Raw genomic sequence first — 27,827 nt, forward strand, 5'->3', positions numbered from 1 at the left:
TGAGCCCAGTTTTGTTGTTGTTTTTGTTTTGTGGTGTGAGGATTGAACCCAGGGCCTCATACACACTAAGCAAGTCCTGTACCACTGAGTCACATTCTCAGCCCATGAGCCCAGTTTCTAAGGGGAATGTCCATTCAGCACCATTACTTTTTCAGTTTTCTTACGTAGACTAAACTTAGATGTTGATTTTATAAGAGTTCATGTTTGCTTATTTCTAATCTAGCAAGTATCCATTGATTCTGAATTTATCGATTTTATGTTCTCTGTAGGTAAAAGCACTAGATTATCTTTTCTTTGATTTTTTTTTTTTTGGCTGGGGGAGAAGGGGTACTGGGGATTGAACTCAGGGGCACTCAACCTCTGAGCCACATCCCTAGGCCTATTTTTTTGTATTTTATTTAGAGACAGGGTTTCACCAAGTTGCATAGTGCCTCGCTGTTGCTGAGGCTGACTTTGAACTTGCGATCCTCAGCCTCCCGAGCCACTGGGATAACACAGTCAGCTTCTTCTTTGATTTTGTAGTCTTTTCAGTTATAAGTTAAGGTATATAAGTGAATGAGAATGAAAATTGTATTCTAATACTAAGAAACCATCCTTAGCCTTTGAAACTACTTAATTCTTTCCTTTCTATATCATTACAGTTAATTTAATGTCTGGGGCTCTTATATGAACTTTCTTTTGCCAAGTTGTAGAAGTTATAGAAAGAGGAAGACCTTGAAATTAAGATTTTATAAAGCAAGACTGGGGATGTAGTTCAGTGGTAGAGGGCTTGCCTAGCCTGCACAAAGGCCCTAAATTTGGTCTTCTACTGCCCACCCCTAAGAAAAAAGAAATTATAATGCTATAAGGTATACACTTTGTGCTTAAATGTACCCATTGCTTTGATACAGTAGCTCTCAAACTCAGCATAGTTGATTCTCACTTTAGAATTATGTAACAGATCTGGGTGTGTATTTCAGTGATCTAGTGATTACCTAACATGGATGCAGCCCTGGGTTTGATCTTCAGCACTGCCAAAAAAAATTTTTTTAATTATGTAACAAAAAGTAAAACACTTACCATGAGAAAATATTTTAAAAAATCATAGTTGGAGTGTAATAGTAAATTTAGGTAGGCAGTGTAATCATCACAGAAGTAGTGAGTTACCAAATTGAAGGTAAAAATTGGTCTTAGTTCTCACCTGTCTTCCTTTTTTTTTTTTTTCTTTTTAATGGCTGAACCTGTTTTTTTAAAAGTCAGTTTTCATTCTGCCTTGTTTTTCTTTTTTCTCATTCTAGCCATCTTCTTGCTTTCAAGTTTACTCTATAAGATGGTAGTACTGTTTTTGAACTGAGGTGCTTTGCTGTCTTAAAGCACCTACTGTGAATGAAATTGACTAGGACCATGTGACCTCAGTCAATTTCCTTCTCCACAGGCAAACAGTTTCTGGCTAGAGTAGTGCCCACAAATATACTCCAGGAAGTTACTTTCTTCCCTTTCCCTTTTAAAAGTTTTAACTCTGGAAAAATGCCCTTATTTTTTCTTATCTACTGTTTCAGGATGGGTTTTTGATGTTATTTTTAGGAAAAAGGATTTTTAAAGGAGGAAGAAACCCTAAAGGTTGCTTAATCAGCTTATATTTACATCTGTGAAAACTGAGGAACTGGGAAGTTAATTGATAAATCTAAGTTAAATGTGAGAGGAAAAAAATATAGCCGTAACTGAACCTGGGAATTGATTTCCAGTGAAATGCCATGGTTTTTTTTTTTTTGTTGTTGTTGTTGTTTTAATATTTATTTTTTAGTTGTAGTTGGACACAATACTTTTATTTTCTTTATTGTATGTGGTGCTGAGGATCGAACCCAGAGCCTTGCATGTGCTAAGCGAGCACTCTACCACTGAGCCACAACTCCAGCCCGAAATGTCATGTTTTGTTGTTTCATTCCACTTTCTTACTATTGGTATTGGCTTGATGGCTAGATATACTTTGCCTCAATAGCTGTTGATTAGTATTTGTGATATATATAAAGTTATTATATATCAATAACTCTTACTATTTTGTTAAATGGTCTTAATACCTGGAATTCATATTTCCCAAATAGGTCAAATTTGTAGGCCTTCTGGTTAAGATGGTATTGCCTTTATTTAAAAGGGATTTTTTAAATAAAAATTCTGAAATAATATACTTAATAAATTAGTTTGAACCTTCTGTAAGAATATAATAAAATTGTGGCATCTGTTCTTAATCTTGGATTGAAAGACTTTAATGGGATGTTTATAATTATAGCCTTAGAAAAATGTAATATTTGATGGGATCACAGATAACAGAATCTGTCATGCCAATACTTCCACAATAAAATCCAAATTTTACATTTAAAAAATGTTACGTAGAGAATCCATATTAAAATAAAGTGGTATAAACTACTACTCCTTATTTTTCCCCAGATTAGCATTGTATCTGTATTCAAAATACTTCCTCATTAAAAAGCCAGCCATATATTTTTCCCCAGTTGAAAATTTAGATTATTAAGGAAATAACAAGTGACCTTATATCTTATTCTAGATGTTTAAAATAAGGAGTAGATTCCATAGAAGGATTGATGAAGCTTTGTTCCAATGAAGATTCTCTTAAATGTGAATGTTATTTTTATGGTATAAGAAGATGAAATTATGGAAAAATGGATTGAAATTGAGTAATTCAAAATTATGTTGATCAAAGAAAAAGATTATTCTGAAAATAAAAAAGGAAAAAATATTCCTATATAGCCTATATTTTGAACTAATAATTGAAGCATTTCCTCTTGTGTTCTTATAAATGTTTGCAAAGTTTTAAATTGAATTTTTTCAATTGAATCAATTTTTTAAATTTATTTTTATTCTTTTTAGTTATACATAACAGTAGAGTGAATCAATTTTTATAAGCAACAAATTTCCCAATTTTTAGAACTGATTATCAAATTTCTTTGTACCATGAATAATCAAACTATTTTGTAAGTTAAGAATTCTGTATAAGATATTAAATTATCTGAAAAGTATATGTCAGTATAATAAGACTACATAGTGAATTGAGAGCAAATGTATTTCTTAAACAACAATGCACTTTGTTTTTTACTTCATATTAAGAATCATAAGTTATGAATATATATTCATAACTAGCATGTTTGTTAAGGATTTTTTTTAATCTTACATATTTCGTTTTTAATATGCTATAATGTTTTTAACTACTAAAAGTATGTTTATGGCTTATTTTATCTTAAATGTAATATGACATATAGAGAAAACTTGTTCAAAGACTCCGTCCTTCACTTTAACAAAAGCCACCCATTTCATAGATGATTTAACTTTGATTAACCTATTCCATTGTAACAGATTATTCCAACAACTGGGATTTCACTGGTTGGTATTATTTCTAGGTGCAGCTTAATTTACAGAACAGCTTTTCCTTCCATCTTACCAAAATACATCACAATTTTGATATTAACTCAAAGTAAAAATTCACTGGTTCATTAAGCCTCGTTGTAGAATTCATTGACAAGAGATTTGTCATTTCAAAAGTAACTGCTACTTTTCTGCACTCTTTACTGCTCAGTTTGTAACCTTAGTTCCCTGTCAGAGAAAGCATGGAGTTAACCACTTAGCATATTGTAATGAATATTCATCAGTAAATTGATGTGCCATAGCAGTCCTATTTTTCAGTCTTCTTGCTCTGTTAGTCTTTTCCAGTTTTAATATATTATAGTTTATCATGTAAAAGAGACTAGCTAAGAAAATCTTTAGAACTATAATACTATACTTTTTGGCCATGTTAATAGTCTTTTAGTCACTATTTATTAGTTTATGATAAGAATGTTCCTTGTTTCAAAGGAACATTCTTCAATCTGATGTTATCGAAGTTAGGCATTTTTGCTAGATGTTTTTGATATATGTTGATAATTGCTTAAGCTCAGCTTAGACAAAAAGTGTGACATTTTGAAATTTTTCAGAACAGCATACCTGTTTTTATTTTCCTGGAAATTTATTTAGCTTAATCATTTTAGTAAAGCTTGAGTTTAAGTCCCAATTATAATTTCTGAATTCACTTTTAATCCACATAGAAGGGGAAGTATATACATTGATTCTAAAGTAAAAATCTGAAACCATATATTTAAATAGTTGATACTCATTTAACTACAACTAAAATAATTATAGGACACGTGGCCCATGGCAATTGCTGTAAACAGGCAGATGCAGATCACTAACAAACTTCATCTACATTTTAAATACTAAAAGGAAAAGAATGTCTGTAAACAAGACCTTTTTTGTTAAATATGTAGATTATGAGGTCACTTAGCACTAAAATACTGGCCATATGCATTATAACAGGAATTTGACACCTGTCACTGGAAATGGTACTTAGAAGCCAGATAAGTCAACAAAGTTGATGGAGGAGAATAAGATGTGGGTAGGAGGCTGTAATTTATAATTCACAGTGTTTAAGAATGACCTGTCCAGGTAACTCAAAAATCTCTTAATTCACAGTGTTTAAGAATGACCTGTCCAAGTAACTCAAAATCTCTCCTTGATTTTAGGATTTATATCCAAAGAACTCTACTGGTTAACAAAATTGATTAGGAAAGCTAACAGAATTAGCAGAAGATAAAATATATAATGTACTTTTTCTCACACTGAATATTTAATTGAAGTAAATGTCCTTTTCTAAAAGTCAACTTTTGAGTTAAATGTAATTAAATTATTTTATTACATTACACCTGCAGATGACTATGGCAGAATTTTATCCTAATGTTTGAGCAGTATAGTATAGCATCCCCAGCAGTTATACTGTTTTCAGATTAATAATCTGTCATATATGAGAATTCATCTAAAAAGGAGTAGTGTCTTTCTGTTTCTCTATGTGATTATTTTGCCAAAAAAAGCTTTCATTTTTTTAAGTAGCACAAAAGCTGTAATTGGCATGCTTTGTAAGGAAGTGTCAATGTGCAAGAGAGTGGCGATCACTAAGAATTCTTTTACGTGTTCTTTCCCCTTTGCACCACCGCCTCCTCAGCAGGGTCACTGAGATCACTAGCTTTTCTTGAAATGGCCATTTTCACTGGCAGGTGCATTATACCCTGTATTTTCAGATTGTTTTTCCATTCTGAATGTTTGGCAGGTTGATTGCTCTGGCTGCATTGACGGAGAAAGGGCTGACAAATGCGGTTGGGCTGGCTGAAAAGACAGTGATTACTGTTTTCCTTTGTGGCTGATTGAGGCCCTTGAAAGGAAAAATTTTAACCTTCACCATTTGGTTCAAAAGTATGAGCATATATTGAAATCATTCTTGCCATTTATCCTAGTTCTGTAAACTTGTCAGAACGTAAAAATCGCTCAATTTCAAGTAATGTAGGATTGGCATACGTCATTATCATTTTGATTAAGTTGGAGGTTGTATCATTGTGTGCATTATACAGTGTCATTTGAAGCTTTCTTTCCACAGGTACAGTTATATTTTTATTGCTTATACTGTAGAGTTAGAAAGATTTTCATAGCTCTCTAAGCCTAACACTATGTGTGTGGTTTGGCAGCTGGTGTGGCCTACAAGCTGCATTTTGTTTGCAGGGTAAAGGCTTGTCTGTAGGCCTCCTGGAGTGCGGGTAATTGCACAGGCTCACCATTGGGGAGAGACACAGGATTGGAGGCAGTCAAGCGTAAGAATGTTATGCCATCCCATTGCCACCTTATAGCAGAAAGACACAATCCCAGCAGTGCCATCTGGTTGTTGCTATCTAGTCAGCTGGCCTGGCTGCTGGGACCTTGACTTGGCAGCTGGTTCCCATCCTTGACCATTCTTTTGTGCACATTGTATGTATGTGTGTTTTAGATGATTTTGTACATGGGTCAAGGAAATGACTATAACAAGTGAAGTCCCTATGTTGAACAGGCTCTCATTACTTGAGATACATTCTGCTGCAGGTGTCTGCTGTCTCCCTTTATAGACAGATAACACATGCTTAGTAATGAAAATAAGGATTTTCTTCATAAAAAAACCTATCTCAGTTTGTTGCAAAAGAGAAGGTAGACAAGGTTACATGTCCTGTAACATTTTTAAATAAATTATTTTAAGTTACTTCTTGGTTTGGGAATGTGAGATTTGGGTAATTTAGTCTTTGAAACATATATCTTAATATGTATTTTTATTAAAACTAAAGAAAGCATTATTATAAGTGCTTATTGCCACATCATACAACGATGGATAATGAGACTTGCATTTAAAATGACAGAATAGAAAATGTGGTCCTGTAGCTATTATCTTTAAAATCTGCCTCTCAAATAGCAACCTGAGAGTTAATGTAAGCCGTCTTTATGCCATATGAAGACCCATTAGACACTGATGGTTTTAGATCACAAGTAAGCAGCCAGCTCTGTGGGCTATTTTAGACATTTGATTTTCTTCATTCTACAGCATTAATGTGTCAGCATGCTATATAAAACTATGCAGGAGTTGCATGTTGTTCTGTCTGGAATGATAAATGCTTGCAAGCTTTTAGAGACTTCCATGAGGAATTCGTCCTACATGCTTATATATCTTGTTTCCGCTTATGTAGCTATAGAATTTAGTGTGACTGTTGATGCGGTACCACATAGGTATGTATAAAAGGCAAGAGGGTTCCACTTAATTCTTTAAGATTGTGTTGGGAAAGCTCATATTATTTGTACTTATTCTTGGCACAGTGGTTTGCTTTTGCTTTTATCTAGGGAGTTGTGATACCTTTGGAAATTACTACCTCACAGTTACTAGCTATTTTCATGAAAATAATATTTGTTTTTTTCTGTTTTTTAGATGAAGAGGAAGATGATGATGTAGTGACTCCTAAACCACCTATTGAACCTGAAGAAGAGAAAGTTTTAAAAAAAGATGAAGAAAATGAAAGTAAAGGTAACTTAAAGAATTTAACTTTAAATTTTTTTTTTATTCTTCTTAAGATTTACTATTTATTAAGCAATTAAAATAGAATGAAATGCTCTAAATAAAAAGAGGTGAATGTTTAAAAAGAATGTGTGGCATTCCCTGAATCCTGTTATACTGAGTTGACATAATTTGACTAACATAAATTATAGTTAAAAAAAAATATTCATTTTCCAGCTCCGCCTCATGAGCTGACTGAAGAAGAAAAGCAACAAATCTTACACTCAGAGGAATTTTTAAGTTTCTTTGACCATTCTACAAGAATTGTAGAAAGAGCTCTTTCTGAACAGATTAACATCTTCTTTGACTATAGTGGGAGAGATCTGGAAGACAAAGAAGGGTAATGTTTAATTGATAACACAACAGCTTCAGCAGTGTTAAATTATTTTAAGATTAAGAATGACATAAGTCATAACAGTCTTTTTTTGGATTTGGTTTTTTCTGTAGAGAGATTCAAGCAGGTGCTAAACTATCATTAAACCGGCAATTTTTTGATGAACGTTGGTCAAAGCATCGGGTTGTTAGTTGTTTGGATTGGTCATCTCAGGTAAAATATAACAAAATTGGTTATTATTAAGTTTTTTTAAATTATAATTAGCATGTGGTTTTATTTTAGTTATAGGAACTTTGTATGATTAAATCAGTATGTATCATTTAAAATTGAATAATGGATGATGGTTCTGTGTTACCATATTCATTTCATCTTAAGTACTTTGGAAGAAAGAAATGGAAATATTATTTATATTTGAAATTCAGAACCTTATGCCAAAACCTAGCTTTACTGATTTCAGTTACTCACAAAATACTTTGTATGAAATACAAACACATACTTCAATTAAATTTTTTAATATTAAAATATTTTAAATAATTAACTGTACTAATTTAAAATTGTACTAATGCCAGGCACAGTGGCACATGCCTGTAATTCCAGCTAATCAGGAGGCTGAGGCAGGAGGACTCACAAGTTCAATGCCAGCCTGGGCAATTTAACAAAACCCCATCTCTAAAACAAAAAATAAATAAAATTGTACTGATATCCCAATTAATATAAATATAGAGACGTCTTTCTTAGAAGTATTAGATATTTGTACTTTCACAATTATCTGATAGTCAAATAAGAAAGAGATTTCTTAATTGGTGAAGTGGTAGATATTTGTACTTTTCAGAATAATCGGATAGTCAAGAAATAGTTCTTATTATGCATTCCCTTTCTTTTCTACTTGGTTCTGACGAGCAGTATCCCGAGTTACTTGTGGCTTCCTATAATAACAATGAAGATGCTCCTCATGAACCTGATGGTGTTGCCCTTGTATGGAATATGAAATACAAAAAAACTACTCCAGAGTATGTGTTCCACTGCCAGGTAAGATGGTCTTTCAACAGTCTTCCACAAGTTTAAGGATTCATTAATGAATTTAGACAGGTGCCTTTTTTTCTGTTCTTGTCAACATTATGATTTCATTGGATTGGCATTTACTAAACCACTTTATGTTTGCAAACAGATGTTAACAGAAAACTGACTTCTCAGTTCAACATAATCTGGCTTTTGTAGCTTTACTGACATGTCTTATAATGTTTAATCACACTGAAAGCCCTTTACAGTTATGATTTTCTGTTCTTGTGATTGATCATATATATGGAATCTTTTATAAAACGTATTTCTATAGGGAGTTTCTCAGGAACTTATTTACTGAATATACAATTAGATGGTTTGCCCACTGAATTACTTATACATGGCCTGAGGAATTGGAACTAGATAGTTTTAAGTAGAAACATATGGTTCAAGTAGGAAACAGCTGCAGATTTTTTAAGTGGATTTAACAGACAGAATTTGCAAGTGTTTTCTGGTTGCATAAGTTAAAATCTTTTAATAATGTCATAATCCTAAATAAACACTTAATACACTCTGTCATATTACAGTCATGTGTCAGTTGCAAGGCCATTTATCTAATACTGCAATCAAATGAAATAACTTTTTACTTTCTTTGATAAATTACTTTTAAAATATAGTTACATAGTAGGCATTACATTTTACTTTTAAGCAAAAAAATTCTAAATATTTTAATGAATTTGTCTCAATAGCTACTAATACCTATAGTGCAGATGGAAATATTTTGAATAATAAATTGATTTTATAACTTATTAAACTTTTTCCTTTTAAATCTGAAATATAAAAATCCTACTTGCAGTCAGCTGTGATGTCTGCTACATTTGCAAAATTTCATCCAAATCTTGTTGTTGGTGGTACATATTCAGGCCAAATTGTGCTTTGGGATAACCGTAGCAATAAAAGAACACCAGTGCAGAGAACTCCACTGTCAGCTGCTGCACACACAGTAAGTATAATAAGGTTATTTTCCTTAGACTTCTATGCTCTTTCACTATAACTACGTAGTAGTGTATGTCTACCAGAGTGGTTTCAAAATGTGCTTCCTTTGGTGTATGAACTGCTTCTCAGATAGCAACCAAGAACGAAGGTCTTTTTTCTTTATTTTGGGAGATCTGTTTATCAGGAACTTATGTCTCTTCTGAGACAACCTTTTGTTAATCAATAGAACAGCAGCAAACTTCACATTAAAAATAACCTCAAGTTACAACAGAATACCTGTGATTAACCTACAGTTTTTGATATGAAACAGAGTACCTATGATTAAGCTTCAGTTTTTGCTTCTTTTTTTAGTAAAATAATCCATGAAAACTTTCTTTTCATGTTTTTAGCATCCTGTCTATTGTGTAAATGTCGTTGGAACACAAAATGCTCACAATCTGATCAGCATCTCCACTGATGGAAAAATATGTTCATGGAGTCTGGACATGCTTTCCCACCCACAGGTAGGTTAAACTTGCGAAACTGAAATTTTGAAGTATGTTATTATTTTTAAACTGTGTATATACCCCAGCATATGTTTTTCATAGTGTTTCATAATATAATAACAGATTATAAATCTAAGCATGTGTCAAAAGTACTGTGCTGTGTATATCTTTTATTTTCAAACATGATTGCTTTAACTGTGGTTTATGTAAGTAATATATTAAATATCTCTTAAAATTATTTAAAACTAGAAGTTTTTCTTTGAAAATTTAAAATTGACTGTTTACAAAATAACGTCTTTTCTTTTTTTTTTTTTTTCTTTTTTCCACCCTATATAGGATAGCATGGAGTTGGTTCACAAACAGTCAAAGGCAGTAGCTGTGACATCTATGTCTTTCCCTGTTGGAGATGTCAACAACTTTGTTGTTGGGAGTGAAGAAGGTTCTGTGTACACAGCATGCCGCCATGGCAGGTAAACCTGAACTGGAATTTGCACTTATTTAAAATCCCCCTTGAATAATCTCATTGAAACAGGTTGCCCCTTATTTGAGTAGAAATTAGTCCTAGAACTACTCATTATTTGTGACAGGTTGAGTTCAGGCATATAAACTTAGAAGTTAACTTTTTAAAAAGTATCTCTAATTCGTGATGTGTTCTGGATTTTGTGGATTGTGGTGTGTGCATGCACTCACAGAAGTTAGTGGTAGGGAAGAAATTTAGCAATTACAAATACAATATGCACATGCCACATACTGGCTTTCAAATTTATAAATAAGATTTTCAGCTGTTTTCCTATTTTTTTATTTATTTGGACTTTGTGCTTTAGTTCAATCCTCCTGATAATCATACAGTAATGTCACGTACACATTTTAAATTGACTAGTACTTTTCCCGCTATTCAATCTGTTTTGAAATTGTCTAGCTGTACCTTTATCAATTGCTTCCTTAAAAAAAATTGTCTGGGTTTTATCTCAAATACAGATCACCTTCACTTCAAAGCTTTTGATTTAAAAGTAGCCCAGATTGGCTCTCTTACATATAATATTTCTTTGTCTCAATTCTGCCACCTCAGATATTGTACTTTTGAATTCTCTTGTCAACAGCATGGTATTTATGCTTCCAAAATGTACTTAGTCCTTTAGTAGTATTATCAAATCTGGATAGATAACACTCAACGTAAGTTATTCTGATGCATTATGAGCACAGAGTTAAGTTTGTGGAAATTAAGTCAAGCTCTGATATATAAACCCACCATAATATGTTTTTATAAGTGGACTGCTTTAAAAGATATCCCTAACATTTTTACTTTTATGAAATAGCAAAGCTGGAATTAGTGAGATGTTTGAGGGACATCAAGGACCAATCACTGGCATCCATTGTCATGCAGCTGTTGGAGCAGTAGACTTCTCACATCTTTTTGTCACTTCATCATTTGACTGGACAGTAAAACTTTGGACAACTAAGGTATCTAAAATATAGATATATCTGCTCATTTAGTCAGATTTCTGACACAAGGTGGTGCTCTAATACTACATAAGAAAGATGGAAAGTTTTTAAATAGCTTAGAATTGTTTACTAATAAATCATACCTGGTAAGAAGTTACATAGAGCATGAGTGATGTTGTTGTTTTCTAAAAAGTATGCTGGCAAATATACCACAACCTCAGGTTTTTCAAGCACAGAACTGTTTTATTATGAACTGAAAATGGAGGAAAAGCCTCTGGGTGTCTCACATGGTACCTCATATAGTTGTCATTCAGCCCAACACAAAAGCTATACATTTGCTCTTTGGAGAACTTAGAGGCATATTCAGAGCTATAGTGATTCACAGAGCTGATAGGAAGTAGAGAAAAGACTGAAATGGATCTATAGTCCTAAGGCTATACATAATAAACCTTAATCATTAAGAAAGCATTGTGAAAAGGTATGGGTCCTTTTTGTTGTTGTCATTCTGTAATGGTTTGCTTTGGTCTTAGTAAACATCAGTTATTTGAAACACATGTTTATGTGATAAAGTGCTTCCTGATCCACCAGCAATTCCAATAAATACAACCTTGCCCTGTCTGGTTAAAAGTCTCGAGACAAATTCATGTAGGGAACAGTGCCTCCTATGACAGGCATTTTGTAGTTTCATTTGATCCCATTTTACGATAAAAGCACCTTACCTTTGCTGCACTATTGCATTGTTGGTGGTAACACTGCATATTCCACATATCAGATTCTATTTAAACAAATTAAAATTTTTTACACTTTATTTTTTTCTGTCCAGCTACCTTACCCTAAATGTTGACTTTTTGAATAATTCATCATGGATAGTTTAGAGTCCTTCTTTGGTTATTCAATTTTTTTGAGAAAACCTATAGCCTTAAAAGATGTCCTTCACTATTATGGTGAACTCCTGTTTATCTATTGAGTACTGCATTAGAAATCTGGGATAAACTCACTGTTCACTGTTGTTCTTTCTTGGTGCTTTCTTTCAGTCTAATATGTAATGAGTTAGAAAACTCTGCTTGTCTGCCTCTCAAAGCTTGCCTTTTAAAATTGAGAATTTTTAGGTTTGACATTAACAAATAAAAATAGTACTTACCTTTTTTGGGGGAGCAGGGGTACTGGGGATTAAAGCCTGGAAGCCACATCCCTAGCTCTTTTATTTATTTATATATTTATATATTTTAAGTGTGTGTGTGTGTGTGTGTAAGATATTGGTAAGATACTGAGGCTGGCTTTGAACTCTTGATATTACTGCTCTAGGATTATAGGCATGTGCCACTACACCTGTCTAGCCCTTACCTTAACTAATAAGGAAGCATCTAGAAAAGTGTTTAATGTGGTTTTCAGCATGTAATAGGCACCAATGTTCAGTTCCTTTTTCTCTATATATACGTATATATATATGTGTGTGTAGTAATATGTTACTGGGGATTGAACCCAGGGGTGCTTAACCTCTGAGCTATATCCCCAGTCCTTTTTTGTATTTCATTCAGAGACAGGGTCTCATTGAGTTGCTTAGGGCTCCTTTAGTTGCTGAGGCTGGCTTTGAACTTGCCATCCTCCTGCCTCAGCCTCCCCAGCTGCTGGGATTACAGGTATGCGCTACTGCACCCAGCTCCTTTTTTATATTTTATTTAGAGACAGGGTCTCCCTGAGTTTGCTTAGGGCCTTGCTAAGATGCTGAGGCTGGCTTTGAACTCGAGATCTTCCTGCCACTGGGATTACAGGCATGTACCACCACGCCTGGCTAGCACTTACCTTAACTAAATAAGGAAGCATCTAGAAAAGTACTTAACATGGTATACAGCATGTAACAGGCACCAATCTTCAGTTCCTTTTTCCTCTTAATGGGGATTAGACAGAGCCTAAATGCATTTAAAAAAAAATTTTTTTAGTTGTAGACAGACACAATACCTTTATTTTACTTATTTATTTTTATGTGGTACTAAGGAACGAACCCAGTACTTAACACTTGCGAGGCAAGCACTCTACCAATGAGCTACAACCCCAGCCCCAATCTAAATGCATTTAATAAACCATTTTCTTTCTTTCTTGGAAGGTTCTTGAGTTGGGAAAAGGTAGAGGAAGAAGATTCTTATAACCATTAGTAAATAATTGCATAATCTAGCTAGTAAAACCAAAGCAAGATACAGAATTAGAAAGATGAAGCTAATTATTTCTCTATAAGGTTCAACAGCCATAAAAGTGGCTAGATTTCTGATGTGCTTTTACCTTAGTAGTCCTGTGTGTAGTCACAGGAGATATTATGTCCTTGTTAGGTTTTAGCCAGCTTCCTTTTTTGGTAGTTGAAAAGAATCTTATATCAATTTGTAGATTGGTTGATTTTTTTAAATCTCAGGGCTTCAGTTTGCTAGTCTCCTTTTTGGCTTTAAATTTGAGGTTTTCATCTTTATATACATTAACAACAGGATTTGAAATGAATATTTCATCTTGCCTAATCAAGAACAGAACTTATCTGTGATAGCAGACATATTGTTGTTTGGTTTTGTGATACGACACAGCTAGTTGATGGGTAACTGATATTTTTGTTCTTGTATTTTACTGTATTTCAACAGTAGATAAGGGTGATAAACTATCTTTCCTTGCTAATTAAGCTAGACATTGTTCCTTTATTTGTTCAACTGTGATACATGCCTGCCCCAACATCCTTCCAACATTAATGGCCAAAGGATGGACCAGCATAGAATAGGGTGTTTTTTGAGTGTCCCAAGTACCATCTAAAATGTTATACATTCTTTTTTGCACATTCAAGTAGCAACAATATATTGAATAGATGTTTTTATGGGTATTCTATGGCTCCCAGAGTTGTCATTTTTATCTTGAATTTACACTTGCTACTTTAATTATTGCTGGTATTTATTTCTACACTACTGAAAAACTTGAAGGAGCCCCTATACTGTAATAATGTTATAAACAATGTTAATAGACCATGAATGGTAATGTATAATAGGCAGTGTTTTAAAATCTCCTTTCAAAAACATTTTTCCAGCTGGGCCAGGTGGTGCACACCTATAATCCCAGCCACTCAGGAGACTGTGGCAGGAGGATTACAAATTCAAGACCAGCCTGGACAACTTAGCAAGACTGTCTCAAAATAAAAAATAAAATGACTGGGGATGTAGCTCAGTAGTGGGTTCAATCCCTACTACTACTGGGGGTGAAAAAAAATTCTATTTTAAGCTTTTTAAACCAATAGTTCACATTTATAATTTAACACACTTTAAACACTTTGCTTCTCTGCCTCTCCTTTTTAAAAGTGCATACTTACTCTTGGAATTGAGTTCCTATAAAGTATAAGAATGAATCATTAGATATTACTTTACCTTAATATCCATTTTAAGGGCCAGCTCCGCCTCAATAGCAAAACTAGATTCCTTTTTTTCCTCTCATTCTATAAGTCCTCTAAAAATGTGTGGAAATCCTAGTTTGACACTGCCTCAAATTTAGTTTAATCTACTTCTGTGCTAGTTTCTAATCTTTGCCTGGGCAGTAAATTTATATTCAGTCAAATAGTTGTGGTTCATCAAATTCATCTGTTTTTAGAATAGAAGACAGGCAAAATTAGATTCTTCAACATATTGGTGATGTTTAAACCAATCAAGGATTGCTTCTAATACATTTGGTAATCACTGTTACCATCTCAAAATACCAGATTTGAAAATTCACAGCAGAAGCATTTTTGGCAGGTCTGAAAAATGGTAGGGAGAGTAAATGAGGAGTGGAACCTTCTTCAGGGTTACCAAGGATTGTGGAAGAGCTTGATTAGGGGTAGGCCTGGTAAATTAGCTGAATGTTCCATCACCCTCAACCATACTTGTTACAGGTTACTCTTAAAATGTAAGAATTATTTATTTGAGGGGCAAGGTGTTTTAATGTAGGCGCAGTATATTCTAGTTTCAGAATAAACATTCATCAGAACCATATTTGCCATGAAGTGCCAAAGTTAAGATTGTTAGTGTGATCGTTTCTTAAAATAGGTAGATTTAAGACTTTTATAGTCCATATACACCTTGAAAAATTTCACAATCCTTGATGTCTCAAAGGCGCTCCTTATTTCAACAGCTTATCTTTTTTTAAATTTCAGATGATACTAGCATTAAAACAGGGTTAAAAACAACTGTGCACATAATAGAGTATGTAAAATGAAAAAATGCTCTGAAGTTGAGATATTTCTTGGGTAAGGCTGACTGATGATGCAGACCTAGCCCTGTCTAGCAGCCTTTGCCTCAGTAACTTAGCACTGGCCAGTGTTGAGCCTTTCCTTTGAGCCTTTCCTTTGCATATTCAGAAACTCAGTTTTGTCATCCTACTAGAGTTGATTAGACAAAGGAGTGCTGAATGGAACAGGCTCCCAGGACACTGATCCATTGGAGAATATCAATTTATTAATTTACAGTGCGAAACCTAACTGCCAGAAGATCTAGATACTCCTGCTGGCTTGACCAGCTCATTGTTTCCCTGTAGACAATCCACATGGGAAGCCAAATTATAATCAGAAGATTGCTTGGTGAGCAAGGAATTAGAACAAAAGAAGTTTTATAATTTGAATATTCAGTGGCATCAAGCTAAGATAGCTTGATTCACTCATCTTCACATAGAGATAGCCTTACCATGGGGTAGTAATTCTAAGACTCCTCTCCTGGACAATGCTTAAATAGGTACTGTCTTCATTTTCCTGTAAGACTCTGCTTCTTTGTATTTCTAGGCTTTTAACAGACACATTCCACAAACTTTGTCTTCCGTTGGGTTATATAAGAAGTTATTTCTGAACTTAGACTAATTTCTTTTAAAAGAAATCTTTCTCTCTTCTGATCCAGGTTGAGGACATATTTATTTCCCACTTTTCTTGGGAGCACCTTACTGTTATTGTCAAGTATTTACTCTAGAGAATCTCTTTGTTATTAAACTAGAACTCTACAGTTACCCAGTTTTGAAAAATTATCTTCATTAGTTTTCTGTTACTGCTACAACAAATTATTACATGGGTGGATTGAAACAACAGGAATTATTTCTCTACAGTTTAAGAAGCTAGAATTCCAAAACAAGGGTGTTGGTAGACTGGTTACTTTGGGAGGTTCTGAGAGAATCTGTTCTATGCTTCTCTACTACCTCCTGGTGATGGCTAGCAGTCCTTTATATTCCTTGCTTGCACCTGCTTTACTCTGATCTCTGCCTCTGTCATCAAATGTTATCTACCTATTTGTCTTGCCATGCCTCTGTGCGCATCTAAACTGTTCTCTTTTAAGGACACCAATCATGCTAGATTTAGGGACCACCCTTATGCAGCATGATCTCATCTTAACTTGATTACATTTACATATATTTAGAAATAGATTACATCTATTTCTAAATAAGGTAACATTTACAGGTACCAGGTAGAAATGAATTTTAGGGGGCACTCTCTAAACTTGAATATAACTTGAGCTTAGAAAAAAATATGACTTGTAGGTCTGAGGTTGTGGCTCAGCAGTAGAGTGCTCGCCTAGCACGTACAAGGCCCTGGGTTCGATCCTCAGCACCACATAAAAATAAATAAATAAAATAAAAGGTATTGTGTCTAACTACAACTAAAAATATGTAAATATTTTTTTAAAAAAGAAAAAAATGTGACTTGTCCCTTGACCAGACAATGGTTATTACCACTGAACCAGGATGAGCTATTTTTGCCTATTAAAATGCTGTCATTCAAAGAAGCTCTTTGTTTTGATTCATTCTTTTGGCAAATATGTTTTGTAAATTGTTTATTTGTGAAAATTTTAAAGCTTCAGAGACCTATAGACATTATCTAGTTCAGTAGTTTTCAGTCTTACATATTAGAATCACCTGAACAATTTTTAAAACTTTCAGTGCTCACCTTGCATCCCAGACCAGTTAAACAAAAATAGGAGAAGACCTAAGTAACAGCATAATTTTTTAAAAATCCTCTAGGTGGTTACAATTAAAGTCAAGCTTCAGAACCACAGGTACAAAGCCTTTGTTTTATAAATAAGGAATTAGGGGCTTGGAATGATGTAGTGATTTTTCCAAAGTCTTGAAGCTAGTTAGTGGCAGGCCTGAGATGAGTGAGTAGGTCCATTTTCAACTTTTCCCTGCTGCCTCTGTATCATTTAGGCAGAAGTGCTTTAAATGTAAGGGAAAAAATATATACTTTTAAATAAAACATTTTAAATGATTCTTTTGGGATTTTAATTTGCAGTGTTGTTTACCCAAGTATAATGCATCTTTCTTTTATCTCTGCATAATTGTCCACTCAATAGGTGAAATATTTGATCTAATCATTTCCTGAGATATTTAGCAATCTTCTTTTATTATAAATGTTTTATCTAATTTTCATATAGTTTTTTTATATTTTATAAAAATTAGTATGTACACACACTCGTCTCTGTCTTCTCTTATTAAACATTATTTTTGTGAGAGTCATATTGTTAATAATTGTAGATTGTTCATTCTCTTTGCTCTATTCCATTACATAAATATATCATAATCTATTCATTCTGCTGATGGTTTTTGTGTTAATTTCAGTTTGGAACTGTTATAAATAGTTGTGCCATGAGCATTCTGGTTTTCGTTCAGTGGGCATAAATAGTCATTTTTATTGGGCATACACCTAGAAGTGGAATTACTTGATCAGAGTATATGCATACTTTCAGTTTTAATAGCTACCATGAAGTTGCCAAAGCTGTTTTGCCAGTTTATAATCCATCAGTAGTAAGATCCTTTACTACACTTGCAATTTTTTGTGTTTCATTTTAACCATTTCAATGGATATAGTTGCATGGAGTAGTGGTTTTGTGTTACTGTCACACTAATGTGCTAAAGCACCCTTCCATGAGTTTATTGGTCATTTTGTGAAGTGCCTGTTGAGTCTTTGTCTCTTTTTCTTTTTCTGCCCCTCCCTCCTTCCCTTTCTCCCTCCCCCCCCCCCTTTTTTTTCCCATTTGCTAGGGACCAAACCTAGGGCCTCGTGCATTCTAAGTAAGTGTGCTACCACTTACATTCTTGATTCACTTGGTTTATTCACCAGTCCTCTCATGTCGATGTCTGTTCAATCTTTTTTGGTCATGTATCTCAATTCTGTAATAGATTCCTCAAAAGATGCTCAAGGGTACAGTATTATCATATTCATGATAAAATCATATTATCATAATCATTTGATTATATATAGAATCCATGACACAGATTTTTTTTTAGTACCTTAACTATGTTAGTCTGTTGTCTTCTGGCAAAGATCATTGTCAAATCTGACAAGCTGATTTTGTTTTCCTTACTGTGACTTAGTCTTTTAAAAAATCCTGGGTTTTGAAATGATCTTTTTTTTTTTTTCTTTTCTTTTTTGAAGTAGGTCAGTTTTCCTAAGTACACAAGAGTACCCTTTTAATATGTAGTTTCACTGGGCCCCATGGCACACTATAATCCTAGCTACTCAGGAGGCTGAAGTGGGAGCATCACAAGTTTGAGGCCAGCCTTAATCTTCAGTATGCACACACATATACAATCAGTCAATCAATATGTAGTTTCAAAGGAGAGGGTTTTTTGTTTTTTGTGTCTTTTTTTTTTTTTTTTTTTTTGGTGGAGGGGTTGGGGGGACATTTGTGTATGTATGGCAGGGGTTGGTTGTTTTTGCAATGCTGGGGATTGAACCCAGGGTAATGAGATGAGCATGTGCTCTACCACTGAACTACATCTCAAGCCCCCTCTTATTTTTCTTATAAGAGACAGGGTTTTGCTATGTTGTCCAGGCTTGTCTCAAGTTCCTGAAATCAAGCCATCAATCCTGCCTTAGCCTCCTGAGTAACTGGAACCACAGGTGTGTGCCACCAGGTCCAGCTAGAAGAATTTTTTTGGGTATTTGTTCTGTATTATTGCTTTTGTTTCTTTCTTCAGGATCTGCCAGTATAGATGTGTCTTTTTAATCTTCTTTGTGTCTATAACTTTTTTTAAAAATTCACTTTATCTGTTTTTTAAGTTGACAGTTTTATTGAGATAATTTGTGTAAAATTAACCCTTCAAAAACATACAATTCAGGCCAGGCACAATGGCACATGCCTATAATCCCAGCAGCTCTGGAGTCTGAGGCAGGAGGATTGTGAGTTCAAAGCTAGCCTTGGCAACTTAGCAAGGCCCTAAGCAACTCAGTAAGACCTTGTCTCTAAATTTGAAAATACACACACAAAAAAAGTTACGATTCAGTGTTCTTCATGAATATTTCTGTGAGTATACTGTCACCAGTCTCTTTTGTTGTTATTGTTACTGGGAATGAACCCAGGGGCACTTAACCCCTGAGCCACATACTCATTCCTTTTTTATTTTTTAAGACAGGGCCTTGCTAAGTTGCTGAGGCTGCTTTCGAACTTGGCATTTCTCCTGCCTCCACCTTCCAAGTCACTGGGATTGAATGTTTTAAACATTTTCAGAAATTTTAGAAAGTTCAGAAAGAACCCATTATACCATTAGCTACTATTCATTTCCCTTTTCACAGCTCCTAGAAACCACTAATCTATTTCTGTCTCTGGATTTGCCTGTTATATGGACAGTTTATGGACATCTCATGAGTCATATAATATGTGCACTGATTTATTTAACTTTACATAATGTTCTCAAGGGTTATCCATGTTTTAGCATATGTCGATACTTCATTCCTTTTATGGTCAAATAATGTCCCATTGAATAGATTTACTATGTTTTGTTCATCTGTTAATCAGTTAATGAACATTTGGAGTTTCTACTTTTTAGCTATTATGAGTAAGGTTACTATGAACATTCATGTTCAAATTTTCTGTGTGCACACGTTTTCATTTCTTTGGGGTATATACCTAGGGGTAGAATTATCAGGTCATTTGGTAACTCTAATTAGTATTTGTGGAATTGGAAAACTGTTTTCAAACTGGCTACACCATTTTACCTTCCTACCAGCAAGGTATGAGGGTTCTGATTTCTTGGTGATCATGGTATCTTCCCTGACAGGTAAGAAATAGAGTTCTGACTTCTCAGATCTTCAGCCACACATATTGTCTGTCTCTTTCATTCTAGTGATACTAGTGGTATAAAGTGATATCTCATTGTGATGTTGATTTGCATTCAGCTCATGACTAATAATTTTGAGCATTTTTTTCTGTCCTTAATTGGTCATTATTAGAATTCTGGATATATCATTTATAAAATACATGATTTGCAAATATTTTCTTTTTTTGGTACCGGCGATTGAACCCAAGGGCACTCAACCACCAAGCCATATCCCCAGCCCAGTTTTTGTATTTTATTTAGAAACAGGGTCTCGCTAAGTTGCTTAGCACCTCACTTTTTGCTGATGTTGGTTTTGAATTCACAGTCCTCCTGCCTCAGCCTCTCAAGCTGCTGGGATTACAGGCGTGCACCACTACAGCTGATGCAAATATTTTTTTCTGCTATGTAAATTGTTCTTTTACTTTTTTGATGATGTCATTTAAAACATAGAAGTTTTTTTGTTTGTTGGTTGGTTTTGCTTTGTTTTGTTACTAGGGATTGAACTCAAGAGGTGCTTTATCACACATCCCCAGTTCTTTTTATTTTTTAAGACAGTAACTCACTAAGTTGTTTAGAGCCTTGCTAAGTTGCTCAGGCTGGTCTTGAACTTGTAATCCTCTTGCTTCCGCATCCCAAGTTATTGGGATAAGGAATGCACCACTATGCCTGGGTAATTTTCATATAGAAGTTTATCTAATTTTTATTTATTTATTTTTTTTCACTTGAGCTTTTTGTTTCATATCTAAGAAACTATTGCTGAGTCCAAGGCCATGCAGATTTACTTCTATGGTTTCTTACAAGAGTTGTATAGTTTTAGTATTTCCACTTAGATCTGTGATGCATTTATTTGCGTTCACCTATGTTCATAAACATAGGTGAGAGATGAGGAGTACAACTTCATTTTTTTTTTGCATGTATATATCCAGTTGTCCCACCACCATTTGTTGAAAAGACTTTTTCTTTAATTATCTTTATATCACAGTAACTATGTATGGAATTAGACCAAGATCCTTTTCTGTTACTTATTACCTATTAGTAAAATAAATTTTTCTATAATCTTAAGACAAAGAGAATGAGCAAGAATAGGTTTCCTAGCTTCATGGTCTAGGTTAAATCTTTCTCTTCTGTGGTTTTTGTAAAGTGGAAATACAAATACATCTTGTCTGAGATGTACATATTCTGTTCTTCTGCACCACTTTTATCTGAACCTTCTCTTTTCCTTTGTCCGTTGTCCTCTATTTTACAACTTGGATTCTATTCCCAGCCATTTCTCTTTATTGGGACTTTATCGTGGAAGGGAGCATTGATTTAATTTTGAGAGCTTATAGGACCCAGATTCGGTATTGCATTGCAATCTGGGGCATTTTTTAATAAATGTGATCTTAGTTTCTACTGCTATTCTCAGACTGGCCCACTGTGCTGTCCAGTGAGCACCTGTTGACTGTGATGTTCTTCTGTACTTGAGCTGTCAGGACTGTTCCCACACAGATACAGATACTGTGTGGATCTTGTGGTTGTCAGAGGTTTGTTAACTCCTACTTATGCTTGGAGGTTTGTCTCCTGATTTTACCGTGAACATTGTGAATTTTTGGTTTGCCATGCTCGTTGTTGTAACAGGTTTTATGGGGAGATTTAGAAGAGATTCAAAATTACACTGCCACTGCTACCATTTTCCTGGAATTATTTGACTAACAAATGATTTGAAGCACATTCCATTCCTTTTTAAAACCAATGTGGCATCTACAAATTAAAAGAGAAAAATGTGATTCAGTAGTTGATTCTTAGTTTAATGCCAAGTAATTCTGTAATGAATTACAAAAACTTTTTCTACTGTATTAAATATCATAAAATAGTATACCTGTTGAATATAAGCCATATTTTTTTCCAGTGATCAGTAGTTTAATGATTTGTGAGTTGTCATGTTTTTACTGTACTAAGAATCAACTTTTCCCTTTCAGAATAACAAGCCTTTATACTCATTTGAAGATAATTCAGACTACGTTTATGATGTTATGTGGTCACCCACCCACCCAGCCCTGTTTGCCTGTGTTGATGGCATGGGGAGATTGGATTTGTGGAATCTCAATAATGATACAGAGGTGAGCAGGAAAATAACAAAAATTGCACTGAAAAATAGAAAATTGGAGATTTATTCAATAATTTGTGAAATTCCTTTTATCCCAAAGAAATGTAGGACTCCGATTGTGGCTTCATCACAAAGAAACCAAATAAGCTTTGTACCCTAAATACAAACAGCATGCTGTGCAGAACTGAAGGGAGAAATAATGTTGCCATGAGCACTGGGGCATTTCCTTTAACTTACGAAAAGCAGTATCGTATCTCTAATGTCCTGGCAAAGTCTCGTTCAAAAGGCAGCTGGGATATTTTCCATTCATAAGCTGGAAAATAGTTTCAGACTACTGAAGTAATGTTAACCTTAATCCTGAATTTCTGAATTATCCTTTTAGATGTGATAGAATTATGATTCATAAATATAAGTCTTAGCCTGCCTTGTATGAATGAAGGAGAAATGTATTTTGATGACTTTTTCTGTGAAGGATTGAAGTCAGTTCCTGTACTATAAAATGAATATAGAAACCATCAGATTTCCTAATTGCTATACTCAAATAACATTAGCAGTGAAATTTAATTGCAGCTATCACTTATTTTTAGTCATGTGTTTTTACCAGCAGAGAGGCTAAAATGTTCTTAAGATTTCTGTGTTGCTGTTAGTTGGTAGAAGTAATATTAGCAGTTCCCATGAGTAATGGTTGTTGAGGAGAAACTCACTTGGTGCCTTTTCTCACATCTCTTCATATTTTTGGTGGCATCTTTCCAAATCCCTGAAGTCAAATGGGTGGTTGTGCAGGACAAGGAAGTTATATATTGGAAATGTAAGAATTTTAACATTGTCATCTACAGACTTAGTAATTTTGGGAGGTAGGAAAAGGTGTTAAGTAAGCCTTGCTGAATGATTAGAATTTATTTTACCTTTTACCTAGGTAGGTATTAGGTACTAACTTTATTTTCTTAGCTTTGATTTTGGTACCAGAGATTTATGATTATAATTAAGTGTGGGTGTTTCCCATAATAGTTAAAGAATACACCAAAATAGGTTTCTTATACTGTGGATGTAGCTCAGTGGTAGAGTGTGCTTGTCTAGCATGTGTGAGGCCCTGGGATTGATCCTTAGCACCACAAAAAAAAAAAAAAAAAAGAAAGAAAAGAAAAGAAGTTTCTTTATAACAATTTTGAGCTAATCATCTGGGGAAGACTGGTGTCAATTAAAGGATTATTTTGGCCACATTTCAAAACTTTAAATTTGGGGGGGGGGGGGCTTTTTAGTCTGAATTTATTTGCTTCATGTGTTTTCCTCAGCATAGGAGATACACAATCAGACCCAAAAGGCTGGTACTGCTGTATTAGTGCCATCCATCATCATGCCTTCATTCTGAGTCTGTGCAAATTAAGGGGTTTTGGAAAGACTCATGGTGCACCTTCAGTGTGAACTATTTTTTGGAACTGAGGATCAAACATAAGTTTCAGAGATCCAAGCTACAAAAGTAATTCCTGTCTGTAAAACTGAACCATGATCTGTTTATGAGGGCTTTTGAAATGTTTTCCTCTTAAATGGGATTTGACCCTGTGTTTTCAAATAGCTTGGCTACTTAAGTTAAAACAACAAAGAGTCCTTTATTAAAGAAAAGTTATTTCAAAATGGTATATCCAGTCATGTGAGAATTTCTTATGAAGGACTTATTTTCCCAAACCATGTTCAAGGATTGACTATAATGTCATTCATAATATATTGCTGAGTAGGAAGAAAGTTGGGAAAATTCTCTATCCATTTTCATCTATTTTTTTTAAACAGATTGGAAGAGGAAATACTGTTTTACATGTTTATAGAAATCTTGATGAAACTTTTAACACTGCACTATATTTTAAATGACTTTAGGTACCAACTGCCAGCATTTCTGTGGAGGGTAATCCTGCTCTTAATCGTGTAAGATGGACCCATTCTGGAAGAGAGATTGCCGTGGGTGATTCTGAAGGACAGATTGTTATATATGATGTGGGAGAGGTATGGGGCTTACTGTCTATAATTTTGATACATCTATTTAGTGACATTGTAGTGAAGGTATCTTTGTGGATCCTGAATTGTGTAAACCATATGCTTGTATACTTCGTACTACAAAAGAAATTTTTGAGATTTTCTTTCTAAACTGGATGTTCTGTGTCCGTGGGCAGATTTTGAGACTAATATAGTATGATGGAAGTACTTTGTTTCTTTAAGAATACGTTACTGGAAATCATAAATTCTTCAGGCAGAAAAAGAAATGTGGAGTTATAGATGGACACTGGAATTTTAAAGAACTGATACTAAGTCTTTTTTTATTATTATTATTCATACATTTGTTTGGGCCAGATAGTAGAAACCAAAAGTAGTATTTTTTGAGAATTATCTGATGACTGAAATGTGAATCTGGATCCTTGATCCATTATAACTGAATTCAATAAGATGAGATGCAGCTCCCTCATCTTTAGTGCTCTGATGGGCTATATGGTAATGCCCAGGATTGATTCCCTCCATTTTAGCCCTGGCTAGTAACTTTGTCATTTTTCTGTTGCTGTTTTATGATTCCTCATCCTGACTGAAAATCCCATGGCCTCTAGCAATTGAATCTGAAGGGAAGTAGATTGAATCATTTAGAACAGCCAGTTGATCTGCACAGATGGAAATGTTCTATGTCTGTACTAATATGGTAGCTATTAGCCACACATGGCTATTGAATAATTAAAATGTGGCAGTACAACTGAAGAACTGAATTTTAAGTTTTATTTAGCTTTAAATATAGTTACATTGGCTAGTAACTCCCCTACTGGATAGTGTAGATTTAGAAGAAGGAACATCCATTTACCACAGAGTGGCTTATGTCCTATCCTGATAGACTCGGTGATATTATTTTGGCAATTATCAAAAATTTTTATCACCCAACTGCCTCTGTGAGGCAAAAGAACTGCAGTCTCTTTTTCTTTTATTATCTTGTTACAATGCTAAATGTGAAATAGTAGCATAGCTTTTTGTGAGGGAATCATGAAAGGTTATCTTCAGATGAAAATAATGCTTCAAAACTATTTCTAACTAGGAATGAGATGAGAATGAACTAAAAAATTTTTAACGGAATTCCCACCAGCAAAATCCATGAGACGGTACACAGGAGTAAAATTTACAAAGCATCATTGTTATTCTCTCTTGCACTGATGGTGATAATAGCAAAGTCATTTCTGAGGCTGTCACAACATACTTGACAAACACCATCTTTTGTTTTGAAATGTTGTAAATCATTGTTATAGTCCCTGTAATTATGGAAAGGCCGTTTAGGTCAATTATTACTTTTTAGTGGAAAAAATTATTTGAAAACAAGCTGAATAATAGCAGGTAAAATGATCTTTTATTTCAGTGTAACACAAAACATTGTCTTTTCTTTTAACAGCAGATTGCCGTTCCCCGCAATGATGAATGGGCACGATTCGGCCGAACACTCGCAGAAATTAATGCAAACCGAGCTGATGCAGAAGAGGAAGCAGCTACCCGAATACCTGCTTAGTTCCTAAAAAGAGGAGTATAGCCTTTAGTGGACTGGGGGAAGGCTCTACAGTAGATCCTAAGACTATTTGCATGCTTTTGTCTAAATGATAATTAAAGAGAAATTTCATGGATTAAACTGTTGATTTAATGCAGCAAGCAAATCTTACAGTGCCCCTTTTATATTAACATGCATTTTTTTTTATTTGTCATTTTTAATACAGCTGACTGACTTTACAGAACACAGGGATATATTTAATACTATTCTTTTGAATTCTTTTCGATTTATAACACTATATACAGTTATTTCTAAAGCACAGATTAAATAAGTTCTGCATATTTTAAATAATCACAATTCCCTGTTAAACTTGTAATGTTCTCACTAGTCATAATATAAACATTATTTCTTCTTAGTTGCAGCATGCATACACCTATCCAAGTTGCATTCTAACATCCTTTCTCTTTATAGTTCATGTGGTAGTTACCCATAAATAAAAGCAAATATGTGCTAACTTTTCATTTTCACTCCTTGCAATTTTAATTTTTCCATCACTTTGTAGTCTTTAATATATACATATATATTCTTTAATCCCCTGCTGTGTATGTATATTTATATACATATATATGTATATAAATATGTATATAAATATACATACACACACACACACATCTCTTAATCCTGTAAAGCTTTGTGCCTTAAATATGCCATACAGGACATTATAGATCTCCCCGTGCATTAAGAATGGATGTCTGTATAATCTGTCAGTGAAAAATTTCCCCTAGTTTAACTTTTGTGCTGTTCTTTCTATCTATATTTACTTTAAAGAATAAATGGAGTAGCTGGAGTTGTGGCTCAGTGTGAGGCCCTGGGTTCAATCTTAATACCACATATAAATAAACAAAACAGAAAAAAAGTCCATTAACAACTAAAAAATATTTTTTAAGAAAAGAATAAATGGAAATCTCTTATTATTTTCACTGATTGAGACTACTATGATTGTGACCTCTCAGAGTAAAGCCTCCTTTGAGAGAAACTGATTTCATGGTTACAATAAAGATGAAGAAAAGTGCTCAAATGACCCATACTTTGACACTGAATCAACTCAATACCTTCAGATCTGTTTCCACACTTTCTCTATAAGTGTGAAAGGTAGGTGACAAATATCTAAGAACTAGTATTGAAATCAACTTGTTTCAGGACTAGAGGAAAGGCCTATGATCTGATCTTGATTTTTTTATCCACTTTACATTGTCCATTCCCTTGATCCTCCTTTGTTCTTTTAAAGTTTAACTTTTATTCAACAGGATTTGAACTAGGAAGGAAGATTAGTAATTGGAATTTGAGCATTTTTAATAATTCTAACAAAGGCTACTTGGGATAGAATTCTAAATAATAACAAAACTTCCTGTGGATTTTCTGTAGTGTAAGGAATTATTGACCAGGAATATTAGACTCAGACTCTAGTTCTAGCTCTGGCACCTATGACAAGTATGATTTTAGCCATAAAATCCGTGTTTTCATTCTTTTCTAAGTTAATTAAGTTTGAATTAGATGATATCTGAATTTCTTTCTGTCTTTAAAATTATTAATTGAAATTATGTCAAACAATTTCCCACTTTTATATATTCAGTTTTCATAAATTGACCCCCCACAATTGTCCATTATGTACCAAAGATAACAACTGAAGTTATCTCATGGTGACAGAGTCAGAAGCTCATTTTCAGCAGGGTCACATTGTCTTTGTATAGAAAAATTCATGTATTCACTATAATAGTAATATTTTTACCCTCAATTTGTAAAAATTCCTAGAAAGGGGGAACACATAAATGTTAAAATACAGTGTTGACTAAGGGTAGAACTCAAGAGATGTAGCAAATCAGATACTCACCAGACTCAAGTTGTGTTCAATTGTAAAAGAAAATAAAATTGGTAAGTATTTGTAAAATACTCATCACCGAGGAGTTTTTTCTTTGGGAGAATAATTTCTCTCC

The 27,827-nt window shown here is 34.1% G+C and overlaps 1 protein-coding gene across 6 annotated transcripts in view; it reads left to right on the plus strand.

Annotated features, from left to right (window-relative positions):
* Dync1i2 (dynein cytoplasmic 1 intermediate chain 2) overlaps positions 1-26,817 on the plus strand; it is a 55,072-nt gene extending 28,255 nt beyond the window's left edge. For 4 of the 6 annotated variants that reach the window (XM_058580181.1, XM_058580179.1, XM_058580184.1 and 1 more), the window contains 11 exons: positions 6,797-6,892; positions 7,100-7,262; positions 7,370-7,469; positions 8,160-8,285; positions 9,112-9,258; positions 9,641-9,754; positions 10,073-10,206; positions 11,053-11,197; positions 22,207-22,347; positions 24,204-24,329; positions 25,744-26,817. In XM_058580181.1, the coding sequence (XP_058436164.1) occupies positions 6,797-6,892; positions 7,100-7,262; positions 7,370-7,469; positions 8,160-8,285; positions 9,112-9,258; positions 9,641-9,754; positions 10,073-10,206; positions 11,053-11,197; positions 22,207-22,347; positions 24,204-24,329; positions 25,744-25,857 (1,406 nt within the window). In that variant the 3' untranslated portion in view covers positions 25,858-26,817. The remainder of the gene's footprint in view (positions 1-6,796; positions 6,893-7,099; positions 7,263-7,369; positions 7,470-8,159; positions 8,286-9,111; positions 9,259-9,640; positions 9,755-10,072; positions 10,207-11,052; positions 11,198-22,206; positions 22,348-24,203; positions 24,330-25,743) is intronic. The other 2 variants (XM_058580183.1, XM_058580185.1) reach the window with 1 other exon arrangement.
* Positions 26,818-27,827: the final 1,010 nt, after the last annotated feature.

This window comes from Marmota monax, unplaced genomic scaffold (assembly GCF_021218885.2).
Source record: "Marmota monax isolate L192 unplaced genomic scaffold, Marmota_monax_Labrador192_F-V1.1 WCK01_AAM20220418_F8-fsc00007, whole genome shotgun sequence".
NCBI lineage: Eukaryota > Metazoa > Chordata > Mammalia > Rodentia > Sciuridae > Marmota > Marmota monax.